Genomic DNA, 15763 nt, shown 5'->3' on the forward strand with positions numbered 1-15763 from the left:
GACAATCAAAACCAGGAGATTGACATTACTATTGACATTATTACAAATTGACATTAATAGTACAATACTATTAATTAAACTATAGACAATATTAGGATTCTACCAGGGTTTAAAACAATAACTGGCACATAGTGAATCTAAACAGGTGGTAAAAACTTCACTGCAATGACTATGATCAACATAATAATAATGATGCTGGACTTTCTACTGGAGCTAGGTCGATGGGCTGCCTCTTTTCAGAACAGTCCATGTTTCTGCCTTCTGTAAACTTTAACTTTAGCAGTTTCCATCACCTGAGATTCTTTTTTTTCTTCCTCTTTCTTTACTCCATCAAATCTTTCACATCTACCTATCATGGTCAAATCTTTAATAATGCTCCTCTCCCTTTTTTGAACTGTATGAATCTCCACACCAGCCAGCACTTTTCTGGACTTTCCTTTGCATATTTCTCAATTTTACCGTTGACTCCCAAATTTCCAACTAGATTGAGAGGCTGTATTAATTACAGTTCCTCTGCATCTTCCACAGTAAACTTGGTGTGAATTCAAACAAATTTATCTGTTAAGTCAGTTTGAAAGCTGTTACCAAAGGATGAAGCAGGAGGGATGGGAAGTGAAACAAGGATGGCAGGAGATGGAGAGCAATTCAGGCAAGACATAGGCAGAGCCCGAGGGAGTCAGGAACCATTTATAAAGTGTCCAATATACCCTACATAGTGTAATTGTTTCAAGAGAGAAAAGAGGAATGGAGAGAAAGAGGGAAAAGGCACCCAGCAATGTTGTTCTCCAAGGCCTTTCATTTTTCTAGGTTCATTTACTAACTCTTCCTTGATTTGGCAGGTGAGGATTAAATGCTCCCCTCCCAAACAACTATCACATCGCATCGTAGAAAACTGGGTTCTTGTCTGCCTCCCAGTTACCCTGTGAGCTCAGTGAGATTGGCTTTTTCCCTGCTATATTCCCAATAATACATAGGGGGTACTCAACATATGATGGTTGAATGAATAAATGAATGAATGAACAAAGGACTGAGTGACTCAGACCTAGTACTGTATCTCAAGTCTACACTTGCATAACTAGACACAGAATAATGTGCAAATTTTGACAAATTCATTAAAACTCTGGAAGCTTGGGTCCGTCGCGATCGGATTCCAGTCGTCATTAAGACACTGAGACAGGCCAGAGGAGGCCCCAGAAGCAGCCTCAGAAAAACGGTAGGCGGGGCTTGTATCTACTCCGACCACACCCCCCTTGCGCTCAAATAATTCCGCCCGTGGACCCGCCTCCTTAGGCCTGATTTGCGGCTCTAATTGGTGAGCCCTCTAATCTGTCTGAACATATCTGCGCCTATTGGGTCAACTGCTGAAACCGAGTTGCGCACTTCCCGGCGTTGGAACGCGGAGCGGACGTAGGGTTGTCGCCATTGTGTGAAAGTAAGCTGCAGTCTGTGTGAGGGGCTGTAGGGGTACGTGGTGGGTTTTAAGGGTTGGCTGCGGGAGGCATAGTGGCGTCGGGCTGAGCGGCCGGAGGGATTAGGTCAGACCGGGCTGCGCCCACTCTGAGCGAAACGGGACTGCAGGCCGGGGCTATTGACGCGTTTCTGCTGCGCCTCTTGTGGGCCCGGGCCCTGTTTCTCGTTAATTTTTTTTCTCCCACCGCCCCCAGATTCTCCCGGCATGGCCGGAGTATTTCCTTACCGAGGGCCGGGTAACCCGGTGCCCGGCCCTCTAGCCCCGCTGCCGGACTACATGTCGGAGGAGAAGCTGCAGGAGAAAGGTGATGAACGCGTGGGGGAGCGGTGCTGCGGGTCTGGAGATGTGGGGACGGGTGTGCTCGTGCATGCGCGGACATCGGGTTTGAACCCTTTCCCCCTGTGTCAAAACACTAGGTGTTAGGGTTTATTAGCCCCTCATTTATTTTTTCACCTAATCAGGTCTTTAAAAGCGTCTGTTTAAAAAAAAGCGTCTGTTTGCAAGTACTGATCCAAACAATGGGAATACAATAGCGATGCAGCAAGAACCCCTGCCCCTATAGGGTTTAAATGAGGAAGATAGACAATAAAAAGTTATAAAAATCTGCTAGAAAGATGTCAGGCAGTCATAAATGTGATGAAGAAAAAAAAAGCAGAACGAGATGACGGAAATTGGTAGAGAGTGCTCTTGCTGGGCGCCGGCCCTTATTTTACACATCCAGACAGGAGCTTACCCTAGGGCAAGAGGTGAAGACAATTTGGCTAAGGACGAGCAGTCTTTTAAACTGAGGTGTTTTTGTAGCCCGAAAATGGCAGCAGTTGCAGGCCAAGCGCTATGCGGAAAAGCGGAAGTTTGGATTTGTGGATGCTCAGAAGGAAGACATGCCCCCAGAACATGTTAGGAAGATCATTCGAGACCATGGAGACATGACCAACAGGAAGTTTCGCCATGACAAAAGGGTCTACTTGGGGTAAAGAACACCTTGGAATTACTTTATTTTGAGTTTGGCTCCTTTCCCTTCTCCCTGTCCGTAAGTTGCAGTTCTGGCTGGATAGCTGCCGTGACGTTAATCTTGAGACCTTAATCTTCTAGGACAGCTTATCTTGGTGGATATAAGAGAAGGGAGGAAACCACTAGGATCCTGTGATAATGTCCAGATTTTCCAGTTATGTTCTTTATTGTCCTTATTTTACTTCCTAATCTGAGACTGGAACTTTAATTTGTGCTGTTGGTACTATAAGATGTCCCTGTCTTTGGACGGGTTGAAGCCCAGAGCAAGACACGTGTGCATTCTTCTTGCCTGTAATTCCTCAGTGACCAGAAGTCTCAGGTTTGGGAGTAGTTAACTCCTGAGGTCTCTTCTAGTCTCTTGTTTTCCTGTGGCCTCAAGCCTTAGCAAATCCCTTTTCCATTTGTACACAAAAATGTTAGCCACTTAATGAACTGGTCTAAGACACCCATGGAAATTTTTTTTTATTTCAAAACTATTTCTTGAGGACTGTGCTAGGTGCTAAGAATATAGCAGTGAATAGGAGAAGTGGCTGTGTATATAGTGTAGTGGCATGACAGACATGAGACAAATGCTTACAATAAAGTATGGTGAATGTTGTTTTATTTATGGGAAAATACAGAGAGAGTAGAATGTGAGACAGCTTAAAAGCTGTCTTTAGAGGGACAGCTGTTGATTTAAAGGGACTGAAACCTAGTATTATGGCACTATGAAGTTGAGAAGAGTGGCACATTTGGAGATGGGGAAGCAGCGTTCCTGGTCATGGAGAGCCTGTGTGCTAAGTTTATGAGTTTGGACTGTAAGGCAGGATTTTTTTGTGGAATGCGATACTGTGTTACCATGTGGCTTCTCTGCAAGAGTCAAGTAGCAGAATACCTTGTGATTCCTAATCATATCTCTTTCCAATGTTGCAGTGCCCTAAAGTATATGCCCCATGCAGTCCTCAAACTCCTGGAGAACATGCCTATGCCTTGGGAGCAGATTCGGGATGTACCTGTGCTGTACCACATCACCGGAGCTATTTCCTTTGTCAATGAGATTCCCTGGGTCATTGAGCCTGTCTACATCTCCCAGTGGGGGTGAGAAGGGCTGGAATATGGTATGTGGTGGTGGTGGTTGGAAGGCAGTGGGCGCAAACTGTTGTGTGACATTGTTGGCTTCCAGATCAATGTGGATTATGATGCGGCGAGAAAAAAGAGATAGGAGGCATTTCAAGAGGATGCGTTTCCCCCCTTTTGATGATGAGGAGCCGCCTTTGGACTATGCTGATAACATCCTAGATGTTGAGCCACTGGAGGCCATTCAGCTAGAGCTGGACCCTGAGGAGGATGCTCCTGTGTTGGACTGGTTCTATGACCACCAGCCATTGAGGGACAGCAGAAAGTGAGTGTGGTCGGAGTTACCACTCCTGTGAGAATTGGAAATCTAGGGGTCCTGGAAGAGCAGTTGGTAGTGTGGCTTAGCTAGCTGTTAGACCTACCTGACACGGACCTCACTTTTTCCTAGGTACGTGAATGGCTCCACTTACCAGCGCTGGCAGTTCACATTGCCCATGATGTCCACACTCTACCGCCTAGCCAATCAGCTCCTGACAGACTTGGTGGATGACAACTACTTCTATCTGTTTGATCTGAAGGCCTTCTTTACTTCTAAGGCGCTCAATATGGCCATTCCTGGAGGCCCCAAATTTGAACCTCTTGTTCGAGATATCAACCTACAGTAAGTTGGAGAGCGTAGGGATTTAGGCACCTTGAGTTGAATAAAATCAAATCTTGATCCTTAAGATCCCATTGTAGCTTCCAAACTCTCCAACTAGTCTACTCATCCTTGTTTTTGTACTCTAGAGATGAAGACTGGAATGAATTCAATGATATTAACAAGATCATCATTCGGCAGCCTATCCGCACTGAATACAAGATTGCTTTTCCTTACTTGTATAACAATCTTCCACACCACGTGCACCTTACCTGGTGAGAGCTGGAACACAGCTGGGGGAAAGGAGAAGGCTGGTGTTTAGGTTGGGCCAGGGCAGGAGACCCCTGGCTGACTTTTCTTTCATTTTAGGTACCACACTCCTAATGTTGTATTCATCAAAACTGAGGATCCTGATTTGCCAGCTTTCTACTTTGATCCTTTGATCAACCCAATTTCCCATAGGCACTCTGTCAAGGTGAGAGGAAGGGACATTTGACTTTAGCTATTCCAAGAGAGATTTCCTGACCATGGCTGAGGTGTTACTAGATAAAAATTCATCAAGAGGGAGATATGTTTTCCATCCTCTTAAGTGGTTCCCCTTGAGTTGTAAGCTAATTTGAGAATTTGGGACTTGGCTCAAATCAAGTTATTGGTTTCTGTGATCATCCATCTGGGCTTTATTGTTACTCCTCTGGGTTGGACAGTCGATCTCTGTCTGTCTGTCTCTCCCTCCCTCTCTCCCTCTCTCCCTCTCTCCCTCTCTCCCTCTCTCCCTTCCCTTCTTTTCTCCCTTTCACTCTCTCCCTCTCTCTATATATAGTTTATTCTGGTTTTCCATTGTGGTTTTTTTTTTTTCCTTAAATCATTTTATCGAAGTACAATTCACATACCATACAATTCAACTGTTTAAAATATACAATTCAGCATTTTTTAGTTCACTTGTAGAGTTGCGCAGCCATCAACACAGGCCATTTTAGAACATTTTCATCTTCCCCTAAAGAAACCCTATACCAATTAACAGTCACTCTCCATTTCCACTGAACCTCCCTTGCCTAGGCAACTGTTAATCTACTTGCTGTTTCTATGGATTTGCCTATTCTGGACATTTCACATAATGGAATTATACAGTATGTAGTCTTTTGTGACTAGCTTCTTATAGAAAGAATAATGTATATTTTTAAGTGTTTATCCCTGTTAATCGATGTTCCATTGTGTTCTTAACATGAACAGATGTGCTCCCTAAGTCCAGTTTTTGGAGCTTGGGCAGGAGATGATTGAAGTATTTATTTCTTATTGGGGCTCCTTGGGTAGGCCTTTGGTGATGAGCCAGTTGGGGAGTGAGGAGTAATGCTTGCTTTCCTAGTTGGCCCTTGCTTGTTCTCTGCTCTCTTAGCCCCCTTTGCTCTGGTCCTTTAGGGCTTCTCATATCAGGCGGCCTAGTTTCCGTGGTAGATGTAGCTATTCTTGGCCCCAGAGAGTTTCCCTCTCATCCGATGTCTCTGCCCAATTCAGTAAGAGCTGAAACCTTGGGGGTTCTTCTTTCAGAGCCAGGAACCATTGCCAGATGATGATGAAGAGTTTGAGCTCCCAGAGTTTGTGGAGCCCTTCCTGAAGGACACACCCCTTTACACAGATAATACAGCAAATGGCATTGCCCTGCTGTGGGCCCCACGGCCCTTCAACTTACGCTCTGGTCGCACCCGCCGGGCCCTGGACATCCCCCTTGTCAAGAACTGGTAAGGCTTTTACTGGGGGGAATGGTAGTGGATGTCTAGGAGAAAAGACTCCAGTTGAGTGGGCAGTCTTTATCAGAGCAGCTGGAAGGAGACACAGGCTAAGCCATCATGGGTTTGTTTTCCCAGGTATCGGGAGCACTGTCCTGCTGGACAGCCTGTGAAAGTGAGGGTCTCCTACCAGAAGCTGCTTAAGTACTATGTGCTTAATGCCCTGAAGCACCGGCCCCCTAAAGCCCAAAAGAAGAGGTAAGGTGCCTTAGGGCCCCTGCTCAGACTTCTTTTGTTCCCAAGATAATCAGCAGGCTGACTCTCACTGTCCTCATTCTCACACCAGGTATCTGTTCCGCTCCTTCAAAGCCACCAAATTCTTTCAGTCCACAAAGCTGGACTGGGTGGAGGTGGGATTACAGGTTTGCCGCCAGGGCTACAACATGCTTAACCTTCTCATTCACCGTAAAAACCTCAACTATCTGCACCTGGATTATAACTTCAACCTCAAGCCTGTTAAGACACTTACCACCAAGGTGCCTGCATTGGATCTTAAGGGTCTCTTGGGCTTGAGGGATGGACTGGTTTTGCTCTGGCTCCCAAAGAAGGCACACATTCAATCAGGACCATTGCTCATTAATATTTTTTTCTGTTCTTGGCATCTTCTCCAGGAAAGAAAGAAATCTCGTTTTGGGAATGCTTTCCATCTGTGTCGAGAAGTTCTGCGTTTAACGAAGCTGGTGGTGGACAGTCATGTGCAGTACCGATTAGGCAATGTGGATGCCTTCCAGGTAAGGCTAGGTAGCCGCAATCTCTGCCCCAGGTGGGGAAGCTGGGTGAAGCCTGGATGATTGTGGAGCTGGATCTAGCTTAAAGCCTAATGGGGCATTTGTGTTGCAGCTGGCAGATGGATTGCAATATATCTTTGCCCATGTGGGGCAGCTGACAGGCATGTACCGGTACAAATACAAGCTAATGCGGCAGATTCGCATGTGCAAGGACCTGAAGCATCTCATCTATTACCGCTTCAACACGGTAGGACCCTGCCCATACACTCACTCTCTCAGATCCATTTTAATTTTTACATCTAGTTAGAGCTCTTTCCAGGGACCTATTTGGAGAGAGGCTCTAAGTGTGTCATTATTGCTCTCGTCTTGTGAATCTCAACACTTCCCACAAAACCCACCTTTGGATCTAAATAGAGAATCTCAGTTATTGGTTTCTGCCTTAAAGTTTCTCATTTACCCTATTTTAGATGTTAAGATCCCAGAGTTCCTTTTTTTTCCCTTCACTGCCGTACATGTGTTCCTCCTTCCCCATCTCTGCCCAGTTTTCTATTGTCTAAACGAATTGCTAACTTGTATTCTTGACTTCTACTTGGGATCATAGGGCCCTGTAGGGAAGGGCCCTGGCTGTGGCTTCTGGGCTGCTGGCTGGAGAGTATGGCTGTTTTTCATGCGTGGCATCACCCCTTTGCTGGAGCGATGGCTGGGCAACCTCTTGGCCCGGCAGTTTGAAGGTGAGTTGTTTTCTCTGTGTCCAACTTCTATTATCTTTTCAAGGGTAGACCATGTGTGTGCTTCTTCTGTCCCCTGCCCTTATTTGAGACCGAGATGCTGGATTGTCTCCAAATCCATTCTCTAATGGGTGTAATCTAGTATTCCATTTCTTTTTTGTTGTAGCTATGGTCAGTGAGGGGAGCATGAAGGTAGAGCCTCTTATTAACAGCAATAGATGTTGCTTTTAATCACTTTCACTTCTAGGCCGACACTCGAAGGGGGTGGCGAAGACCGTAACAAAGCAACGAGTAGAGTCACATTTTGACCTTGAGCTTCGGGCAGCTGTGATGCATGACATTCTGGACATGATGCCTGAGGGGATCAAACAGAACAAGGCCCGGACAATCTTGCAGCACCTCAGTGAAGCCTGGCGCTGCTGGAAGGCCAACATTCCCTGGAAGGCGAGTGTCTCCCCAAATAGGGAGGCATGGATATCATCTTCCTGGGGTTAGGATTACCACTCCCAGATGTCCTTAGGGGGCCTTGTGGCTCCCGTCACTTTCTCATTGTGCCTTTTGCACTTCAGGTCCCTGGGCTGCCAACGCCCATAGAGAATATGATCCTTCGATATGTAAAGGCCAAGGCTGACTGGTGGACCAACACTGCCCACTACAACCGAGAACGGATCCGCCGTGGGGCCACTGTGGACAAGACTGTTTGCAAAAAGAACCTGGGCCGCCTCACCCGGCTCTACTTGAAGGCAGAACAGGAGCGGCAGCACAACTACCTGAAGGTTGGGCACAGTAGGCTGGAATAGTTGTGAGGGTTGGGCAGGGAGTAGACTGCAGAGTTGAGGCCATGCCTTCTGCTGGAGGGATTGGCTACAGTGGAGGGCTAATTATTATGTCTGCCTTGTAGGATGGGCCTTACATCACAGCAGAGGAAGCGGTGGCAGTGTATACCACCACTGTGCATTGGTTGGAAAGCCGTAGGTTCTCACCCATTCCATTCCCCCCGCTCTCCTACAAGCATGACACCAAGTTGCTTATCTTGGCCTTGGAGCGGCTCAAGGAAGCTTACAGGTGAGGAGTGGAATAGATAAGTTCCTATGAGAAGGTGACAAGAAAATGGCCTCATCGTCAGAATCCAAAGAAAGGTTTAGCCTCAGTCCTTTCTGGGTTTGGCTTCCTCTTGGTTTTCTTACTCACTTTTCCTTTTACCTTGTCAGTGTGAAGTCTCGGTTAAACCAGTCCCAGAGAGAGGAGCTAGGCCTGATTGAGCAAGCCTATGACAACCCCCACGAGGCATTGTCCCGCATCAAGCGTCACCTCCTCACACAGAGAGCCTTTAAAGAAGTGAGTGAGATGCCCCCCATGTTTTCTTTTCGCTCTACTATTCATTCATGGAATCCATGGTCGCCTCAGGTGATTGGTGGATTGATATGAGCCACCTTCCCTGTCCCACAGGTAGGCATTGAGTTCATGGATCTCTACAGCCACCTGGTGCCAGTGTATGATGTGGAGCCACTAGAGAAGATAACTGATGCCTACTTGGACCAGTACCTGTGGTATGAAGCTGATAAGCGACGCCTTTTCCCACCCTGGATCAAGCCTGCTGACACAGAACCACCTCCTCTGCTTGTTTATAAGTGGTGCCAAGGTAAAACTTCAGGGTTCATCCCTGAGAAAGGGAGGCGAATTGAGTTCTACATCAGAATTCTCCTTTGGGCAGCATAAGTCATTTATCTCTTACTGCTTGGTACTAAGGAAATAGTGTTGATCTTAAACTGAGCAAAGCTGACACTCCTAGTATTCCAGATGAACGAACACAACGGTAGTATGATTGGGTTATGGAATATGATAGCTACTGTAGACGGTAGTCCGAAAAAGGAATTTCTAACCTGCTGGAGTCCTGTCTTGCTTATTCCTCAGGCATCAATAACCTGCAGGACGTGTGGGAGACAAGTGAGGGCGAATGCAATGTTATGCTGGAGTCACGTTTTGAGAAGATGTATGAAAAGATCGACTTGACCCTGCTTAATAGGCTGCTGCGACTCATTGTAGACCATAACATAGCTGACTACATGACAGCCAAGAACAATGTTGTCATCAACTATAAGGTATGTCTTGGGGGTAAGGTAGCAAGGAATTGGGAGAGTCTGGCTCCTGAGTTAGAATCTGCTGAGGGGAGGACAAAAGAGAATGGGCCCTGGAGAAGCCTGAGACATGGTCATGGGTTAAGAGTTGTTAGGTGTTATGTCTGTCTTTCTAGGACATGAACCATACAAATTCATATGGGATCATCAGAGGCCTGCAGTTTGCCTCATTCATCGTGCAATACTATGGCCTGGTGATGGATTTGCTTGTGTTGGGATTACACCGAGCAAGTGAGATGGCTGGGCCTCCTCAGATGCCAAATGACTTTCTCAGTTTCCAGGACATAGCCACCGAAGCTGCCCACCCCATTCGTCTCTTCTGCAGATACATTGATCGCATCCATATTTTCTTCAGGTGAGGGACGGCCTGGATTCTTATCCTGGAAGGGCCCTGAGGCATGTGCCCAGCCTCTAGAAGCGGCTTTTGTACCTTAGTTGACTCTCTGCTATGTTGGAGCACTAAAATAGAATGAAGTTCTTTGAGTAGGGTAGGGTTGGAGGTGGGCTCCATCCGTCTCACGCACCTTGCCTGGTATAGGTTCACAGCAGATGAGGCTCGAGACCTGATCCAGCGTTACCTGACAGAGCACCCTGACCCCAACAATGAAAACATCGTTGGCTATAATAACAAGAAATGCTGGCCCAGAGATGCCCGCATGCGCCTCATGAAGCATGATGTCAACTTGTGAGTCTAAGTGGGGGCTGTGGGAACTGGAAGGACATCAGCCTGAGGGAGTCAGAAAATTAGAGGGAATTTATGAGGTTGTGTCCTGGGTAGGAGTGTACTGTTGGCATATCATTAGTCTGATCTTTGAGGTACGTTCCTTCCAGGATACCTATGTGATTGTATGTTCTCTGGGCAGGGGTCGGGCAGTGTTCTGGGACATCAAGAACCGTCTGCCACGGTCAGTGACTACAGTTCAGTGGGAGAACAGCTTCGTGTCTGTGTACAGTAAGGACAACCCTAATCTGCTGTTCAACATGTGTGGCTTTGAGTGTCGTATCTTGCCTAAATGCCGCACCAGCTATGAGGAGTTCACCCACAAGGATGGAGTCTGGAACCTACAGAATGAGGTACAGCCTGGGAAGTGGGCCAGGAGTAGCACTGCTAACCCTGTACCTCCGGGATAAATGGGGGTGAGGATTTTTGGTACAGCTTTTCATTATCAGTCAGCTGGGCCTTGTTGGGTGGGCAGAGCTCGGTGGTGGGCAGAGTTAGTCTTTGCTCCTGTGGAAGTACTAGAGACAAGTTGACCTTAACCTTGTTTAGGTTACTAAGGAACGGACAGCCCAGTGTTTTCTGCGTGTGGATGATGAGTCAATGCAGCGTTTCCATAACCGCGTGCGTCAAATTCTGATGGCCTCTGGTTCCACCACCTTCACCAAGGTATATCACACAGTCAGCCCCAGCTTTCCTCATGTCCTCTGCCCATCTCACATCTCTTTCAACTCATCCCCTGGTTTGCTCTCCTTTCTTCCCAGCATTGTCCACCATATCAGTCTTCATGCTTTGTTTTATAGCAGCTTCGAGTGTCGAATCTACTCAGTTATTTTCTGAGAGTTCTCTGTAGGACTTTTGCAGCCTACTTTTGTGTAGTTGATGACTCTAAATTAAGGCAAGAATAGAAGTTGGATTTTTTTAATCTTAGAAATTTATTTATTTGAGGTCTGATTAACATATAACATTATATTAGTTTCAGGTATGCAGTGTATTGATTTGAAATATATAATGTAACATGATCAACAGTAAGTCCAGTTAGCTGGATTTTTTAATTTGAACAAAAAATCACTGTTTTTGCATCTTCCCAAGGGCTAGTTATCCAAGTCTTATAGTTCATCTTTTAACCACTAACTTAGTGTGCATGTTATCTCAGTGTTTATTTCCCTTTCAGTTGCTTCCAGAGGCCCAGTTCAAGGCACTGGAATTGAAAAAGAATAATCTGAAGATTTCTTAACTGTATGCTTAAGTTTTTGCAAGGTTCAAAAAGTCATCCTGCTCATTCCACTGTCTTCCCATGCCATTATAATGGAGTATATGAATATCTTGACTGATGGTCTCAAGAGCATATAATGACAAAAAGAGGAAAATGCTAGGTTCTTATTTGGCTATGCTACAAAGTCATTGTCCGTTTTCAAACTGTGATGATGAGGTAGGATTATACTTGTGAATTTGAAATCATTGATGGTCACAGAGCTGGAAAAATTGTGAACTTCACAGGCAAGTTAAACAAGTATGGCCAATCAGCCCCAGATTTGATGAGCAACTCAAATATCTAGAAAAACGGCAGAATAATCTCTACTCAGCCCATCAGTTTGGTTTCATTGTGCTGACAGCTTAAGCTAGCATTATGGTCCATGAAGAAGCAAGACAAAAAACACACAGGAGGGAAAATCTTGGGATTCTTTTTCTAGGAATGTAATATATATCTAGAAATAAAGTGGATTAAAAAAAAGTCACCTCATCCTGGTTTCCCTTAGAATAACTTTTAGCTGTAGCCTTTTTCATTCTGCTCTTCATTTCCCTTCAAATACGTAGCACATAATGCTTTAAATATTTTTAGTGATGCTTCCTTTGAAGATATATTTTCTTACTATTTCTTACCTAAAATTCCTTATGATAAATTTTTTTGAAATATAGCACAAAGAAAGTTTGTTTTTTTAGGTTGGATTATTCCCTCTGAGGGTTAGATAACAGGAATTATTTATCTTACTCATTTTGTTGGTGTTTGTTGATAACTACTGCACACACTACATGCAAGGTTGAATCTCTGCCTTCATTGAGCTCACTTACCTAGTTGGAGACACAGATGCATCTGTGTCAGCATCACAGTCAGCATCTCTATTATAGGATGTGTTTATAGAGCTATTGTATTTGGGAATCTGTAAGAACACTCAAGTTAATGACCAGTCTATTTAGGAAAAAGGAAAGTCTTCCTGAAAAAAGTAACATGGGATGAGGCAGTGAGGGACGGTAATCTTTGAGCCAGAAGTATGGAGAGGTAACTAGCATAATGTGTGTGGTGCTATAAAAAGTTGAGAGTTTACTAGAGTGAAATTGTGGAGTTGGGACTGTTAGCAGACGGAGGCTGGATAAGCAAGAGCCAGATCTTGGAGGGCATTGCATACTTTGTTAAGAGTCTTGTAAGAGGTTTTTAAACATGGGAATGACTTTTTGAGATTTCTGTGTTAGGTGGTTTGCTTTTGCAGCTGTGGGGAAGATGAGTTTAGAGGAATAGAATATGAAATCAGGTTTGGGGACTATTGCTGAAGTCCAGATAAAAATGAGAGCAGGGAAAGTAGAGGTGAGAGGAGAACAGATTTGATAAGCAGGTAAAATCAGTAGAGCTTCTTTTTGGTGGGATGCCAGAGGGAAAGGAAGAGGTCAAAATAACATTCAGTTTTTGGCATGGGTGACTAGGTGGATATTGGTGCCACCAGCTGGAAGACTAAAGATGAGCAGGTTAGGGAGAAAATAAATGAGTTTAGTTGAGGATGTGTAACAAGTTTGAGGTTACTGAGAACATCCAGATGGAGGTGTCCAGCAGATATTTATCGTATTTCTTTAATTCCAAGATAAATATATACATACATGTGTATGTGTATTTTTCCTCTTAGGGGTGCCTTTTAAATTGACGGTCTCTTAGATTTGATGAAAATAACTATGAGTTTGAAGCTCCAGGGAGAGAAATCAGGTAAGAAAGTAAGAGCAGTCAGGAGTAACTTAAAGGTTTCCTGTAGGATTTCCAAGTGAAGATACTTTGCAGTCTGAAGATTGGAGAAGATGTCTGGGTCAAAGATGTAGATTTAGGAGTCTTTCAGCACAAAGAAGATAGTTGAAAGCTCAAGAGTGAACAAGATTACCCAGGGGAAGTATAAAGAGTGAGAAGAGCAGAGGGACGAGTTTGGAATCGTTGGGAACACTGAGTAGCAGTGTGGCCAGACTGGGAGAGTGTGGGGTCATGGGAGCCAAGGCTGTCAAGAATGGGATGGCCACTTAACAGTTGCAGTTGCTTAAGAGTGCTTCAGTTAGATAAAGTCTGAAAAATATCCATTGAATTTGGCAGCCAGGACGTCATTGGTGACCTTAGCAAGAGCCATGTCAGAAATAGTTGGGATAGAAGCCAGATTGCAATGGGTGAGGCTTTATGGGAAGTGAGGGAGTGGAGACAGTAGTGTGGGTTTGTCAGAGCTGGAGTAAGAGGAGGAAGGACATTAGATGCCACCTAGAGGAAGATATAAGTCAAGGCAGGTATTTTTAAAGCGTTATGACTTGGGTGTGTTTTCAGTAACCCATTTCCTGTATGCCAGTGGCACTTGCAGCTGCAGCATTTACCCTGAGATAACTCGCAGATTACAGTTCTAACCTTACCCCAAATTTTGCCACGAAATATCTCTTATTATTTTTGCATAGGTCTAGTATATCCCTAGCCTTTGGAAACAAATGACATCACTTTATAGCATTCTGTTTTTAGTAATAGTATTTCCATTTACAGAATATAGTCATTCTTAATTGCTGAAAATATCAAATGCTAGAAAATGTATCATTCCTATTTGTGATGGTAACATTCTGGAATAGTTGTTAGCTGAAGATTCATTTGATGAATCTGATTTATGTATACATTTCTGTTACATTAGGATTAGAGACAAGTTCTGTTTAGAAATAATTCCAAGAACAGTTTTTATTTTCACGTTAAAAACCAGTCAGATTTTCTTCAGCCTCAAAGAGCGTGTTTATGTAAAATTAAATTAACGCTGGCAGCAAGCTGCACTTTTTTTTTCCGAACGGGAAATGAGTTAAGGAGCCAGTGGTTCAGAATGCAACAGAGAAGTGTGATGAGTGATGGAACAGTGTTCCAGAGGAATCGAATAGGGTTAGTGTAAAGGGCAAGCATAGGGAAACATCCTCTGAACCTAACAGAAAAGTTGTCTGGATAAAGTGAATGTAGATAAGTTTAGTGGGAATTATAACAAATCTTGAAAATTTCATCATTGCCTGGGCTGGAGTCTGGGCCATGGGATGCTGGACTTAAGCTCAGTGGTGAGAATATGATAGGATTGTTGAAGAAACTACACCGAGGGTCCAGGTGGATTTCGGAAAAATGAAGACATCTGTAAGGTTGTGTGAGTTCTTCCCAGAGACACTTAGCTACTGTGATGGGATGGAGTAAGCTCATAGATTATAGTGGTGATTTAAGTTTGGAGTTTTGCCAGAGGGCTATTGTGGAGTGGTAAGGGATTGGATATGGGGGAATCAGGGTGTTGTCCATTATTGGAATCCTAGTTTATGGGAGGGGTAAGAAGGAAGAGACCAATGGTCTTAGGAAAAAAAAGTAGAGCCTGAGTAATTGAGGAATGTCAGAGGTTAGAGAAAGGTTTACTATATTGGTTAGAAGCACAAGTTTAGAGTCAAATTGAGTTCAGATCACAGCTCTATTGCATTACTAGTTGGAATACTGAGAAAGTCACCCACTTTGGGCCTCAGTTCCCCATGTATGGAGATGCTGATCATTACCTAGCTCAAAGGGCTTTTGTGAGAAATAATGCATATAGTAAGCTATATTACATGGTAAATTGCTTAATGTTTGCTCTCATTAATCAGAGGGATCACAGATTATGATCAGATAGAATATTGGGATTTGTTTCCTGTGGTGTGTTAAGGTGTAAGCAGGTTTTGCAATAAAATTTCTTGGTCTTCCAGAGCTGATAATAGAAGGGAAATATCCAGTAGTCCTAGAGGTGGCTGGACTTTATGGTCCTATTCCTGTCCTATAAAATTTTCCTTACCACTTGGACTCTTATAATTATTGCTGCCACTACCACTTTAGGTGCTCCCACCATTCCTGCTTTAAGTATATGTATACTACCCAGACTTGGAGATAGGACCCTTTTTTTCAGCCCTAGTAGTAGCTATGATATAAGGCTGGATGTTTGAGCAGATACTTGATAAGAGCCAGGAATAACAGAAGGAAAATAGAGATGTACCTTGTTAGATAATCTGACCTATAGAGTACAGCCTACTTAGCTTTAGTTTATGAAGGGCTGTGAGGCTACCTTCCTGCTTAGTTCCCTGTCTTCCCGTAAACCACAATCTCTCTGTCCCCCTCACCAGGGAATCTCTTTAAGCATGTCTAGATGGCTTGCTTAAAGTCTAAAGCCCAGAGGAAGAGACCTTGAGAGAACATCTTTGCCTGGCAGTAGATGTCTTTCTTT

The 15763-nt window shown here is 44.4% G+C and overlaps 1 protein-coding gene and 1 pseudogene across 2 annotated transcripts in view; both read left to right on the forward strand.

Annotated features, from left to right (window-relative positions):
* Positions 1–1312: 1312 nt before the first annotated feature.
* Positions 1313–15763, forward strand: part of PRPF8 (pre-mRNA processing factor 8) — a 29992-nt gene continuing 15541 nt past the window's right edge. Inside the window, exons 1-24 of one of the 2 annotated variants that reach the window (XM_011359879.2) lie at positions 1313–1432; positions 1665–1775; positions 2273–2441; positions 3395–3559; positions 3645–3863; positions 3987–4199; positions 4325–4450; positions 4545–4650; positions 5721–5911; positions 6038–6157; positions 6246–6435; positions 6571–6690; positions 6800–6934; positions 7289–7418; positions 7663–7859; positions 7985–8191; positions 8317–8480; positions 8627–8753; positions 8865–9057; positions 9330–9517; positions 9670–9908; positions 10092–10238; positions 10417–10627; positions 10824–10940. In XM_011359879.2, the coding sequence (XP_011358181.1) occupies positions 1676–1775; positions 2273–2441; positions 3395–3559; positions 3645–3863; positions 3987–4199; positions 4325–4450; positions 4545–4650; positions 5721–5911; positions 6038–6157; positions 6246–6435; positions 6571–6690; positions 6800–6934; positions 7289–7418; positions 7663–7859; positions 7985–8191; positions 8317–8480; positions 8627–8753; positions 8865–9057; positions 9330–9517; positions 9670–9908; positions 10092–10238; positions 10417–10627; positions 10824–10940 (3774 nt within the window). In that variant the 5' untranslated portion in view covers positions 1313–1432; positions 1665–1675. Of the gene's footprint in view, positions 1465–1664; positions 1776–2272; positions 2442–3394; positions 3560–3644; positions 3864–3986; positions 4200–4324; positions 4451–4544; positions 4651–5720; positions 5912–6037; positions 6158–6245; positions 6436–6570; positions 6691–6799; positions 6935–7288; positions 7419–7662; positions 7860–7984; positions 8192–8316; positions 8481–8626; positions 8754–8864; positions 9058–9329; positions 9518–9669; positions 9909–10091; positions 10239–10416; positions 10628–10823; positions 10941–15763 lie in introns of both variants that reach the window. The other variant, XM_011359878.2, reaches the window with a different exon arrangement.
* Positions 10949–15740, forward strand: LOC111739407 (annotated as a pseudogene).

Source organism: Pteropus vampyrus, unplaced genomic scaffold (genome assembly GCF_000151845.1).
Source record: "Pteropus vampyrus isolate Shadow unplaced genomic scaffold, Pvam_2.0 Scaffold50, whole genome shotgun sequence".
Lineage (NCBI taxonomy): Eukaryota > Metazoa > Chordata > Mammalia > Chiroptera > Pteropodidae > Pteropus > Pteropus vampyrus.